This window comes from Eulemur rufifrons, chromosome 17 (genome assembly GCF_041146395.1).
Source record: "Eulemur rufifrons isolate Redbay chromosome 17, OSU_ERuf_1, whole genome shotgun sequence".
Classification (NCBI taxonomy): Eukaryota; Metazoa; Chordata; class Mammalia; order Primates; family Lemuridae; genus Eulemur; species Eulemur rufifrons.
Window position 1 is genome coordinate 69537716 of NC_090999.1, and position 14601 is coordinate 69552316.

The 14601-nt window shown below is 32.2% G+C and overlaps 1 protein-coding gene across 1 annotated transcript in view; it reads right to left on the reverse strand.

Annotated features, from left to right (window-relative positions):
- Nucleotides 1-14601, reverse strand: part of ST8SIA4 (ST8 alpha-N-acetyl-neuraminide alpha-2,8-sialyltransferase 4) — an 88773-nt gene that overhangs the window by 33353 nt on the left and 40819 nt on the right. The window contains exon 4 of the mRNA XM_069492514.1: nt 8573-8866. Coding sequence (XP_069348615.1) covers nt 8573-8866 — 294 coding nt within the window. The remainder of the gene's footprint in view (nt 1-8572; nt 8867-14601) is intronic.

Consider the following 14601-nt stretch of genomic DNA (forward strand, 5'->3'; position numbering starts at 1 on the left):
GCTCCTTGAATCTCAAAAGTGTATTCATAGGGCCTTCATAAATTCCTTCTTTTAATCCCAACAATATATTGGTCCTTAAGAAAGAATTAACCATCAGTTATTTATACCTTACTGAGTACGTGAATATTATCTCTCTTAGATATTTGAAGTTTAGGTGGTTATTTCTCATTGAGACTAAAAGCCTTTCAATTTATATTGAAGCAAAGTCTTTTGAAGGATGAGAAATTCTTCATGGCACATACAAAAATTCTACCATATACATGGATCCCTAATTTACTGATGAATAGTAAAAATGGCATATAAGAAGACCAGAGATTCTAAGGTCTGATGGCAAGTATCCTTCCTTATGAACTGATAGAATACTTTAGGATTTTAATTTCACTTAAGGTACATCAAGTAACAGCTCTACCATAAGACCAATGAACACTGATCTGAAAAAAAGGTACAAGAATTTGCATCTTACATAATTTGATTTGATTGGTCTTGAAACTATTGAACAACATTTTCTTCATATATCAACAACAATATATTATAATTTACAGTCTTCAGAAAACCATACTGAATCCCAAATGCTCTATCTTGAAGGGAGAGTACATTGATCTATTAATACCTAAACAAGGACACCATTTAGCATATTAGTGGGGAACAGAGGATAACCCTGGCTATTTGGGAGGCACGTTGATGAGGGAAGGCCATCAGAAGTATCAGACTCAGACTATTGCAATGTGATTTCACTTCCTGTCACCAAATATTGGTCTTGACTAGGACTCTATCATTGTGATTTTTCTCCTATCTCTCTGAATATTCTTCTTGATTTATTTTATTCATGGAATGGGAAACCGTAACTGACTTATTTTTGAGAAGTCGGTCAAAGTTTGTGGCTCAAATTAAAAATTGTCACAAACAGAGTTTCCAGTCATTCCCTGGCCAATGCATTTCTAGTTCTTGGCTTTATCTAATCACAGAACTAAAGGGAATTGTTAAAAGGACTTTAGAAATGTTCCTAGCCACAGTCTTTAAACTTATTCTACTATAATATCCTTACTTACACATCAGAGTCTTTAAATGATTTGGGGGTAAGGTTTTAGAGGAGAGAGAAAAAGGAGAAGCAGAGATGACTCTTTCCTTGATCTCTTGCTAATAGGAATCACAATGTGCTGGCACATTGGTCTTTGAAATTGGCAATAGAATCTATCACTCATTTGTTTCCTACACTGCAATTCTAGTAGTCAAGCCCCAATTTGTTTGCCTTATTCTCTTATTTATTACTGGTATACTGAGCTGGCATTACAAATTTCTATTGTCATAATTTCGAAGTTGTGGCCTGAGGCTGTGACCACGTTATCAACCACATTAGGAGCTGGAGTTAGCTGATTGACTAAGATCAATCACACGGAAGCACCTAATCTAGACTATTACCCTCAAGCTAAACTACATCTAAATCATTTCAAGGAGACAAGAAACAATAAATTTTCAAATATTTATGGGATACTTGGTTCAATAACCTTTCTCTGCAAACTCAGATGGTATCTAGTTATGCTCAGTGTCCAAAAATTTATTATATTTGCACTTTACTTTAAATTCCAATTATCTTAATATATACAAAATCTCTGAATGTCATAATTGTCCAGTCACCTTGACTTAAATTAGAATAGCCTTATGCAAATTAATTCAATGTATATTTTGCATATGATCAGTGTTCCTCTTTTTTCCTGAAAGGTTGGAGAAACAAGGGGGTTTCTGAGGTTGTTGGTGTACTTTATATCACTCACTCATTAGAAGATTGGGTCTTAAAAAGAGAACAGCAATAAAACAACCAAAAGCATGTAATAAATATAACCTATGACATAAATTCATGAGTTTTCCCTGTAGCTCTCAAATATAGCAACACAATCCTTTATTCTGATTATTAAATTTTAGTCTTAGAATTTAAAAATGATGAAAATCAGTTTCTTTCCCGAAAGTCTATCCAGTAACCATTGTTTTCTAAGAAGCACCATGATAAATTAAGGTTATTAAAATTATTATATTAATCTCTTTATACAGCTTCTGAAAGACAAAACTTAAGACAAAACTAAATTACTAAATTGCAGAACTAAGGCAATTTGGTCAAGTGTCCAGGATGAATTTATAGAAGGTCAGTCTGGATGCTCCCAAGTGACGTACCTCATTATCGTCATCCATCTACTTTTTTTCAGGACTTGCTCTTAGATTTTTCTCCTCACAACACCATAGGCAGGTGAAATTAATAAGTGTTAATTTCATGATTTAGTAGTTATTGAGCACAAGTTAATACCTAGTGTAATTAATTACTAAATTGTGGAAAGACAGACTATCCTGGCTCTGTCCTCATTATTTGGGATCCAAACCTTCCTTCTTGTCATGGTTTCTCTCCTCTTCATCATAATGTGGTATGGCAAGAACCATTTCTAATGCTACCCAGATTGATAAGGACATTTATTCCTCTATTCTGTTTGCTTCCCTACATCCTTGATTGCTGTAGAGAACTAACTCTGAACCAAACTCGAAAGTCTTACCAAAGTACAAATTTGCCCTTTTTCATGAATCCATTCTCCATCCCTTTGAACATGTGCCCAGTATCCACCATAACATATACAGGGAGTTCATGCTTCTAATCAGGTATAGACAAAGATGAATAGATCAATTTTTGCTCCCATGAAATATATAATGTAAACCTAGAGAAAAGAATATGAACAATAGTCCTCTTTTTAGATTACTGTTCTAATAGAGACATACATCCTTGGTAAAGAAAATACAGAAAAGAGAACCCAGGTCAATCTCAGAGAAATGGACAAGAGTGAAGAATTGTGTCAAATTGACACTTACCTTTAAACTGATACTTGAAGAAGAAGTAAAAATGATCTATGTGAAGAAGAGAGAAAAATGCATACCAGGAAGGAAAACCAAGGTATGCGAATGTCACAGAGATGCCATAGAGGCTTCAACACCCTTCCAAAGAAATTCTAGATACTTTTCAAAGCCTTTAAGTCTCAATGAGAGATAATCAAGAATTGGAAATCAAATTGAACAGAGAAAGCGTAGAAGATTTTCTACAGGTTCCAGGTTGAGCCACAAATTTGTGAATGTCTTCTCAGATATAAATCGCTTACACTCTCACATTGCACAATGCAATATGACTATGGGAGCTGCTAGGAAATAATATTGTGACTGAAGGGTAACCAAATTATCAGGAAAACACTGCAATGGCAGAACTATGTATATCAGAGTCCATCAATAAGGGAAGAAATATCCTATCATGGAAATCTCCTCTGGTTTAAAATACCTACTATGCAGTGTCTAGGTACCCAAAAACATTAAACTAGGGCACATGACTTATAAAGATATATTACAGCTGTGTTGCTCATAGGTCAAAATAGAAACCATATGGAGATGTTTTTAGCATAAGACTAAATTTAAAACAAGTAAGCCATTTTCAAAAAACACTTGGAGTGAATATTTCCATTTTCAAAGTTGTTCTTTAAAATTGCTTTTCCTTATGTGAATTTGAGTTCATTCAATACTCCAAAACAATCCATTCGAATGACTGATACACTCAATTTCCTGAGCTCTACTGATGATGTATTTCACCCTATACTTTTACTAGGGACTCTACTGGAATCCTGGTCTGATTAAATTCTTCTGCAAGCCCATGACATTCATATAAAGTTAGCCTGCAGAGAATTTACCTTAATTTTATATAGCCTTTTATCTTTATACACATGTAAAATAGATTCTTACATGTAAAAGATGGAGGCCACAAAAATGATATTTTTGTGTTAGTCTTAAAACTGAAAAACAGTTGATACTTGGACAATGCATGAAAATATAATGTTTATTTGTTTTAAACCATTAAAAAATCATGCATTCTAACAAAGCAACTAATATGTGCTTGCTTTCTTTAAGTGGAAAAATTTGCCTGATGAATTAAATATTTTGCAACAGAGTAAAAGCTACACAAATGAGAGGTTAGTTAGAGATGTCACTTGATTTGATTTCTTTAAGGCTTATATTTCCCTCCTACTTTTAACTAGGAATTATGGTCTAGATCATTCACTGTGAAATAAGTACACAGGCAGTTCAAAGAAGTATACCAAAAGAAAACATCAATGATCCAGCAAAACCTTGAAAATTCTGGATGCGTATATGAAGTGATTTCTTCTTCAATATAATTTTATTTGATGGCAAAAATAAACAAATAAGGATGCTGCTTATGAAATATGCAGATCAATTAGAATATTATATTCTGAATGAGAAAAATAATTCAAAAGTTATTCAGTCACCTAAAGTAATCGTGTAAAACAATACTAATCCTCCCAATAAGAGATGAAATTACCAGAAATAAATTCAAGATAGCATATCAAATACAGACAATATAAATATAAAATGGGGGAATTTTGCTATATATTAAGCATGGCAAAACTAATTTCTGAAAATCCCATGTGACTATATGTTGAATATAAGACAGTAATTTATCATCGTTATAAGAAAAGCCAATATATTATTGGCATTATTTTTGACATAAAAATGTCAAAGAAAGCAACTTTCATAGAATAATAAACATCTATACTGTATTATACTACATATTATATAGTTATGTAGTATAGATTGGTATATTAATATATTATATACTTTATAATACAATATAAATAGTATATTTAATATATTAGTATATATTTAATATAGAACAGTACCTAAAATATATAAATAGTATAAAATATGTAGATATATATGTGCTGTATATATAAAATATATATATAGTTTAAAAATATACAGATTTTATATATAGAAAGAGAATATATGGAGTATTATATATGTATATAAGTTCTCTTTGTGTTTATATATACATATATATAGAGAGAGAGAATATATCAAGTGTATATATAGTATATATGTATGTATACTATTCTTTTTTCATATTTGCCACAAAGGAATATTTCTGCAGGAATAGGTTTTCCACAATTTACATATTTAAAGAGCTATACATTTTTAAAAGGTTTAATAATTGTAGAAATCCAAAGGGAGTAATGCAGTAACAAGCATCTACCCTTTTTATATAATATTTACCTCTGTTTGTGTGTGTGTGTGTAAATGTGTGTATATATCTTTTACTGCCAAGAAAACATTTAGATGAGGGTGGGTTAACTTAATTATGGTCTTGAAACATACAAAGAATATTTAAATTCCAAGTGAAAATGACTTAAGGAATATGTTAGTAAACTATCTCTATTACCATGATAATTAAAAGTTAAGTCAGTCTCTAGGAGGTTAGAGAGAAGATATTCCTGAATATGTTAAAGATAGTTAAGTACAAAAGTTTTTTGTGGCAGTTTGAATATTTCCATGTGTAAGGACAACAAAAGTAAAGAACCAGTGAAACTAGGAATCCAAAGGAATCTGTATAATTATATTAATACCTGCCAATACCCACATTTTAATGGTCATAAATCTGAGACGCAGTATTTAAATAGTCTTGTTCACAGTCAGAATAGAAGAGGTTTGTTTTGACCTTCCTTGGAAATCAAATTCCTAAATAATTCTTAAACATTTGCCATGTTCTTTTGAAGAAATATCAATAAAAATGTTGCAATTCTACACCATTTTAACGCATTCATGTATTCTCTTAAATTTGTAATTATATATTTTATTTCTCCACAGTAGATTACCCTTTCACTATTTTGCAAGATTTATAAAAATTATGAATCTACCTGTACATTTTTTCCTTCTGGGTCAATTAATGTGATTTTTGAAGAAAGACCATGCAATAATATATAATGCAAGAGTGTCCTCAAGTTTTGTGATTGATGGCTTCATTTTTAAAGTTTAAAAAAAAATCCTAAATTTAAATGGGTGTTAAAAGTTAGTAAGGCATCATAATTTTCAGAGAGAAAAAAATTTAAATAATAAAGCCTGACCACATGAAAACTACCTAAATGATTCTCATTGTGTTCAAGAATATTGCTTTCCAAATTACTTAAGCTTTCTATTTGTGATTGTAGTACTTGGAAGGGCCTTTGCCTTTTAACAACTGTGATTATGCCCACCCTAAAATATGTGTCCTCGGTGTTCTAACCTTTTATGAGAGCCACCAGTTTCCAGTAATCAACAGAGGATTTGAAACTCTTTAAACTGTTTTGCTGAACTATATTAACTCTCAGTTTCAGAGAGAGAAGTCAAAGGAGATGTAAAACAGATACTTAAAGAACAGGTCTTTGGGGAGTTTGCCGTTGCTTTCACAGCACAGAAATCATCTTTGTTTCATCAGTGTTCACATTTCCTTATTTTCTTTTAGAGTTCTAGTAGCTTTATAGAGTATACACACTATATTCAAATGCTAAGTCACATGCATTACTGCATTAATTTCAATAACTCCATAAATGAAATGGCCTTTCACACATATCATGTGTACAAATTTCCATCCCATTTGAAAGGTGACAGGTTACTCCAGAGCTACTTTTTATATCCTTGGTCACAGTTTAGAACTCAATTCTTTGACACATTAAGGGGGAAATTCACTGTTGTTAATTGTATGTAATTCTACTTGGATTCTCACTTATTGAAAATATGCTATTTCAAACAGGCCTCTTATTTCATGTTTTGCTTCTGGTATTGAATTAAGAAATATAAACCCAAATCTCGGAAACAAAAGTACTAATTCAGAATAATTTTAAATTTTCTCATTAGTTTTCCAGTCAGAGAATACTGACTTCAGAGTATTTGTTTTTAAATCTTAATCAGCTATCACTGGAGAGAGTGGTGTGTACATATGTGTGTGTGTATTCAAGATCAGAAAGTGATCTCTAAGTTTTTCTCAGAATCTTCAACACTAAAAGTTTGAGTTCTCAACACAATTCACTGTAAAGTTAACTCTTAAGATGTAAGATGTAATTTGACTCTTTTTTTAAGAGTCAAATTGTAATTACTAGGAATATTTTTAACTTAAAAACATAATACTTACTTCTTATTCCTCAAATTCATGTGTTTTACCTTATTTTGTTGCAACTTCCAGTCAAACACCAAAAGAATTAGTGTTGAATAGCCATGATCTAATTATAAGAATGCAATTTAATTGTGTGCAGAATAATACAATACAAGAAACTATCTCAAGGTTTAAACAGGAAATGATAAATTTAGCAGGAAATTATCTCAATAACAAAACAAAACAAAACAAAACAAAATAAAAACACCTTAGCCAAGTCCTATCACAGTATAAGAAATAAACTATTTTTAACTCTGGGCTTGGAAACTTTTTTCTTTTAGCACTTCTATTGTATTTAATCTGTCCCTTAAACTTGCCCTTCCTTTCCATGTCCACTGGTCTGTCCTACATCGTTATCTTCTGATGAGTAAATTAATCAAAGTCTAATTGTTTTTTGTGCCTCTAGCACATTCCTTGTCCTTATTAGAAAAGTATCTGTAGTTAGATTTACGCTCAAATTCAGACATCAAACTGTAATTTATACAGGACAAAACCGATTCACTTCCCAACTAGATCTCATTACTTCTCCAATTTTGTATTCTAATATTCCACAACGGACTCCCTTATTCCATACTTTTACTTATACTTTTAATGGTTTCTTTGTCCCAGTTTCCTTTAATGATGCAATAGCATTTCCTTCTGTTTGGCTTTCTTATTCTCTCTCTGTTTGGTTTTTTCCTCCCTGACAATTGCTATTCTGTTTTAAAGTCCAGTTCAAATGTTAAATCCATTTTTCAAGCTTCTTCGTGAACCTGAGGGACAAATTATACACTCCTGACAACATGCTCCACTATTATGCCAAGAGTGAACTTCATATCCCACTGTTTTCACCATGATGCCTACGCATTTTTAAAGATGGTGATCAGCTCTTCATTTTTGTATCTGCAGTATCTGACACTCAGCACACATTCAATAGATATGCATAATTGCTTATCTGCAAATTATCTATTTTATGCTCCTGTATATGTGCACGAGTGAATTTGGCCTTTTGGTCATTTTTTACTTTTAAGGAAGAGTTTATTTCTTATATATTTTTTTCTGAGCTTGCTTTCCTCGATGCAAGGGAAACATTGACTTAATTCATGAAAACAGCATCTGTGACTTTGGGGGGAAGAATTAAGACATTTTTATCTCAGCCAGTCTTCTCTTTCACTAGCAGGCCTCTTGGCTACAGATGGGACTTAATTGCTCCTTAAATATATCTAGCATTTATGCTTATACAATATTGCCCACTAGCCATTTAGCACTTCTGTTGTAGTTCTCTTACCCAAAACTCATCAATTTATGAATTCTTGTAACTCTGTAGCACAAAAAATATAAAAATCAGTAGTGTGTTCATGATTAGACATATGTAAGTGCCAAGTTTAACAATTTGCTTTTTCAAGAAAGAGAATGAGTTAAAACAATATGGCCCATAAACTAAACTGAAGTTTGTAAATAGAGTAACCATTATAAAATAACGAAAACATATATCCACTTGGGGATTTTACCGAGGCTCTTTCCTGTGTAGGAAAAATGTTTAGTTATATGTGTTCCATTGTGCCAAGGACAGACTGGCCCTTTCCAGTCACTTACCCTCTGACAGCATGAATAAGTCTCAATGATGGATAGGCAGTTCGCACTTTCAATTTATTCTTAAGGATTAATGCATTAACCCATTCCACGTTCTTCTCTCCTCCTTTGACCATGAAAGCAGGAATCCAAAGGACACTGTCATTCAGCATAGAGAGTCTGTGCACAAATTTTTCTCTGTCACTCTCATTTCGAAAGCCTCCAAATGCTCTTTGTACAACTGATGGATTCATGGTAATAAAATCTGATTTAGTTCCCACATCTGCAGCAAACTCCACCACAGGAGCTAGATTACACCTGAAGAGGAAAAAATAATAATGGATAAGCAAAAAGTAAATATGAAACATTCACTCATAAATGGTGTGCATGAAAAAAATGGGGAATGAGCATTTTTTAAAACTAGGTTAAAAAAAAGAAAACAAAAGATAATCTTTCAGTTAAAATTATATTTTTACTGAGTCACCGCACATGCAGGAATATTGCTTTCAATAATGATGTGCACCTCTACTATAGAGATCAAATTGTCATTTAGATTAATTCAACCTGTTGTCTAAGAATACTCTTTGTAGTTATCTTCATAAAACCACACAATGTAAATTTATAATAAGTAAACTGATGATGGTAAATTCACAAGGGCTCTATTGTGCAGTACAGAATTTAAATCACATGCTATTCTATAAGTAAGTAAAACACATTGGACTTGATAGTCTGTAACATTTGTCAAGCTTAAGTCATTTCAACAACTTTATAAACATAAGTAAATAAAGTTGACTTTTCTATACTCTGAGGTTAGGTAAAAAGTAAAATTCCTTATTTTACTTTCTCACAAACATATTTAAAATTGTCTTCTATAGGCCTAAATGGGGAAGAAAAATGAGAAAAAAAAAATAAGAAAAATAGACATATTATATTTAATATGACTTTTTGAGATTTTAATGCAGAAAAGCCCTTACTATAAGATCAAATATCACCCTTTCTGTTTCTTTTGAGGGCATCCACCAAATGCTTGTTTTCCTGTTATGTCATATGCATTCCAGGGAATGCATGTGTAGGGAAGGGACAGAATATGATGTTTTGTTCTTTCCAATAGAGCCAAATGACCTTAAAAAGAACCTGGGCCTGATTTTATTCATGTAACCTGATTCCATTCTTGTATTAAAATAAAGCTTTAGAAAGCACTTTGAATTTGTCTTTAACCATTCTGTAATGCTTCTTTGATTCTGTTACATGGATTTTTGTATACTTGATTTAAAAAAAATAGTTTATCCCATGTTCATAGATTGGTAGAATCAATATCATTAAAATATCTATACCAAAAAAAAATGATTTGCAGATTTAATATCCCCATCAAAATACCAATGCCATATTTCAGAGAGCAAGAAAAATAATTCTAAGCTTCATCTAGGATCAAAAAACAGCCCTAATAGCCAAAGCAATCTTAAGCAAAAAGAACAAATCTGGAGGTATCACATTATCTTCCTTCAGTTATACTATAAAGCTACACTAACCAAAACAGCATGGTGCTGGTATAAAAGTAGCGACATAAACCAATTGAAAAGAATAGAGAACCCAGAAATAAAACCATTTATGTACAACTAACTAAAACTTCTACAAAGCAGACAACAACATACATTGAGGAAAGGAAGTCCTATTCAATAAGTGGTGCTGGGGAAACTGGATAGCCATATGCAGCAGAATGAAATAGGACCCCTATCTCTCTCCATGTACAAAAATTAATTCAAGATAGATAAAAGACTTAAATATAAATATAAACATTTTAGAATAAAACATAGGAAAATTTCTTCTGGACATTGGTCTGGGCAAAGAATTTATGAACAGAACTCCAAAAGCAAATATAGCAACAACAAAAATAAATAAATGGGAACTAATTCAATTAAAAAGCTTCTGCACAGCAAAAGAAATAATTAACAGAGTAACTACACAACCTACAGAAAAAGAGGAAATATTCACAAACTATACATATGATAAAGGTCTAATATCCAAAATCTACAAAGAACTCAAACAAATCACCAAGGAAAAAATAAATAAAAACAAAAACTCCATTGAAAAGCAGGCAATATATATGAACAGATTTTTTTTTTTTTTGGAAGAAGATAGACAAATGGCAAAAAAACATATGAAAAAATGCTCAACATCACTAACCACCATGGAAAAGCAAATTAAAACCACAGTGAGATACCAACTTACCCCTGTCAGAATGACCATTGTTAAAAAGACAAAAACAATGGATGCCGGAAGCAGGGAAAAGGAATGTTTATATACTGTTGCTGGGACTGCAAATGAGTACAACCTCTATGGAAAACAGAACGGAGATTCCTCAAAGAAATAAATGTAGACCCACCATTTGATGCAGAAATCCCACTGCTGGATATCTACCCAAAGGCAATGTAGTCAAAAAAACAAAACAAAACAAAAAAAAACAAAACAAAAACCTAAAACCAAAAACCAACCACTTGCACTTCAGTGTTTATCACAGCACAATTCACAATTTCAAAGATGTAGAATCAACCTAAGTGCCCACCAAGTCATGAGTGGATAAAGAGAATGTTGTATATACCATGGATTACTACTCAGCTATAAAAAGGAATAAAATAATGTCTTTTGCAGCAACTTGAATGGAACTGGAAAACATTAAACTAGGTGATGTATATCAGGAATGGAAAAATATACACCATGTGTACTTGCTAATAATTGGGAGCTAAACTATGGGCACAAAAGTTGTAAAGGACATTGGAAGCCAAGAACAGGGAAAGGAGGATGGAGTACAATGAACACTACTCCATGGACAACCACACTACAGCTCTGACCTAAGCATTATACAAGGTATCCGTGTAACAAAGACATTTGTACCCCCTTTATATTTTGAAATTTAAAAAAAAAATTAAAAATTAACAAGATAAAAAAGAAACCTACTTTTCACTTGTTAAAAAACAGTAGATTTTAATCAGTCGATAAATGATAATTTAGATTTTTAACAAATAAGAGTTTACTGTATTGGAAAAAACTTATTTAAATCTATTCCATCTATACCTTCATGAATACAGACACACACAACACATACATACACACTAAAAATAGTCTCTGATTTTCTTTCCTTTTATCAGCCTTTCAAGGGAAGGGAAAATAAACAGATTCCCTGTTTCTGCATTTTTGCAGGTTTAGCTGCATTATGAAAGTTTCTCAGTTTTCTCTTCCTTGTGCATTTTGTCACAATAATTAAATTCTCAAACAAGTTAAATTTTAATTAAAAAGTAAAGTGGTGTTCTGCTATTAAAAGTGCTGGCTTATATATCCTTCCTTATCTCTCTTAATTAACATATATTATTACTTACTAGATCTCTGACAACATTTAGGTACAACAACAATCTTTCATCTCAAATTCCTTGTTATCTAGGATAAGCTAGTAAGAGAAAAAATTATTAACACAATATTATTTAGAAGTTATGGATTAAAGATCATTATATTTTCAATATACATTTAATTATAGCCAGATATTATATTAAAGAGTACTTATTTGTTTCTACACATGATTTATACCACTAATTAAGATATCACTCCTTACCTGCAAGGTAAGAATATTAGAAACAGAACTGCCTGGAAAAAGATTTGCTACACCGGAACACGTCAAGGTGCACACCTTATTGTTAAACTCATGCAAGATTAAGCACCTGACAATTTTTAAAGTCCTAAAATGTGCTCCACACAAATATTAAAACTAATCCAAAATTCTAATCTAGCTGATTATAACATGAATTTGAATATTGTGGGGAAAAGTGTATTCTGAACATCATTATTACTGACACTTCTTCTTCAGGTAAAATTGAAAGAACATTTGTTAGCATTACTGTTAACATGTTCCTGTCAGGGGAGCTGGCTTCAGACATATCTTTCTGCTATTGCAATTCCTCAGCAATTTCTTTTAGAGGATTCTCATTGTAAAAAAGCAATATCTACACTTCATTTTCTCTGTAATAGTAAAAGTAACCAGAACCAACTTAGTTAAAGAAAGTAAAAACTATATTCTGATGAATTATCTTTTCAGGGAAATCATTAGTTACTTGCTCTATATTTTTAGTTATTTTTTCTTATCATGTATTTAAAAGTCCCTCTCCAACCCCCAGGTTCGCCAACATCCACTCTTGATTGTCTGGCCATGCATCTCTTAAGACCTAGTAAGATGTTCACTAATTAAAGCTGAGTGTTGAGAGATGAATACTTTCCCCTTTGAAAGCAAAAAGAAGCTAATAGAATAAGAACATTTCTGAAGTATAAGGTTGATCTAGGAGACATATCAACATTTGATGCAATTAAAGAATCCTAAATGATTATGGTGCTAAATAAAAGTGGTTGAAGATCAAAGAGTAGAGCCTCGAGGACCTGAGGACAACCCAACCAGGCTTTGTGAGGGATGGTAATTGAGGTACTGAAAATAACAAGACAGAAGGACACATCATAAAATAGAATGCATTTTGGCTCTAAGAATCCAGCGCCTTCATCTTCCTGAGAGAATATATACTTTTTTTCCTGGAAATAAAGAGTAATGCCATGTCCACATGTGGTCAGTAAATTAACTGCTCTATGGTTGAGTCAGATATTTAGTTATATAATTAGCTGAATGTCACATATTCAAGGAAAAGCATTAAGCAAGCCAAAATAACCAACCAGCTGTGTTACACTCCAGCCATTCACCAGACTTGTCATGAACTTCCGAGCATTACTAGCAGCAATATTGCTGATAGAGCAAGATTATGAATGTATTTGAAATCACTAAATTTGCATCTTTCTTTTTAAAAATTTCCTTACAGATTATAATTTTCAAGAGTAGCCAGAATGTGTCTCAAGCATTTATGAGTAATGCACAATACTCATGTTATTCTTAATTTCATGAAATGGAAGAGTGGCTAATTTTTAAAGGATGGATTTTTGTGAGTCAAAACTTCTGAGTGCACATGAAAATTTAATAGACTCAAGATCTTGTGTGTGTAGCCAAGTTAAACTTCTTTCTGTATTGTCTATTTTTGACATATTGAAAACATGAAACAAATACACAGAATTAACTGTGTTAGCCAAGCACTTTATTTACTCTAAACTGCCTAGTTCTCAATTTATTTGTGCTTATTCTTCATCATTGATTAAACATTTTCAGGAATGCAACTAGCTCCACTTGTACTCTAGAGCACCGAATGTGCTTCTGTGATCTCACACTACACGTGATGACCTGTCAACATTTCTTATATGCAGAATTGGAGGTACTTTCATTTATTTCAAAGCTATATAAAATACTTAGCATTCATAAGGAAAGAATATTTACTTCATGTATTAACAACTCAAGATTACAGAATTCCCTAGTAAGAAATATCTCTTGGATTTGCCAATATTCTCTGCATTTCCCTTAAGTTGTAGATAAACAATCTAAACAACTTGGAGGGATCCCTCATTCTTTTACTCAGAGGCATTTATTGAGAGTTCATTTTGCAAACACTACACTAGGGGCTCAGCACTCTTTCTAGCTATTTTACTCTTTGCACTATTGTAGAATGGCATAATTTGTCCAAGATATAATCTTGATAGTATCTGTATGATAATACTCATTCACTTAGCAATCTATTAATTCATTCCTTGGTGTGTTTTATATATGTGTGCTAGACACAGAAATAGTTATCTAACATACTGAGGTAAAGCATAGTGTACTGTGATAACTGGAGGTTGTTACTTACAACCCTTCACATATAACAAATTGAGAAGAAAACAATCTTAGGTGGATTATAGACTAAATTATTTTTCTGCCTCCTTTGGTTTATATTAAGACAAGTTCCAAGCACATAATTATCATCCTTTTCTTCTTTGGCCAGTCCCACTGTATCCTGTACTAACACTGATATCCCTCGGCCAAAATAATCGTTACCAATGGAAACACACGTGTCAATCCACTATGAAATAGACCGGCTTCTTCTCTTTTCTGCCCCTAGAAGAAACTTGTGGATCTTGTCTGCGTCCATCCAGCTTCTCAG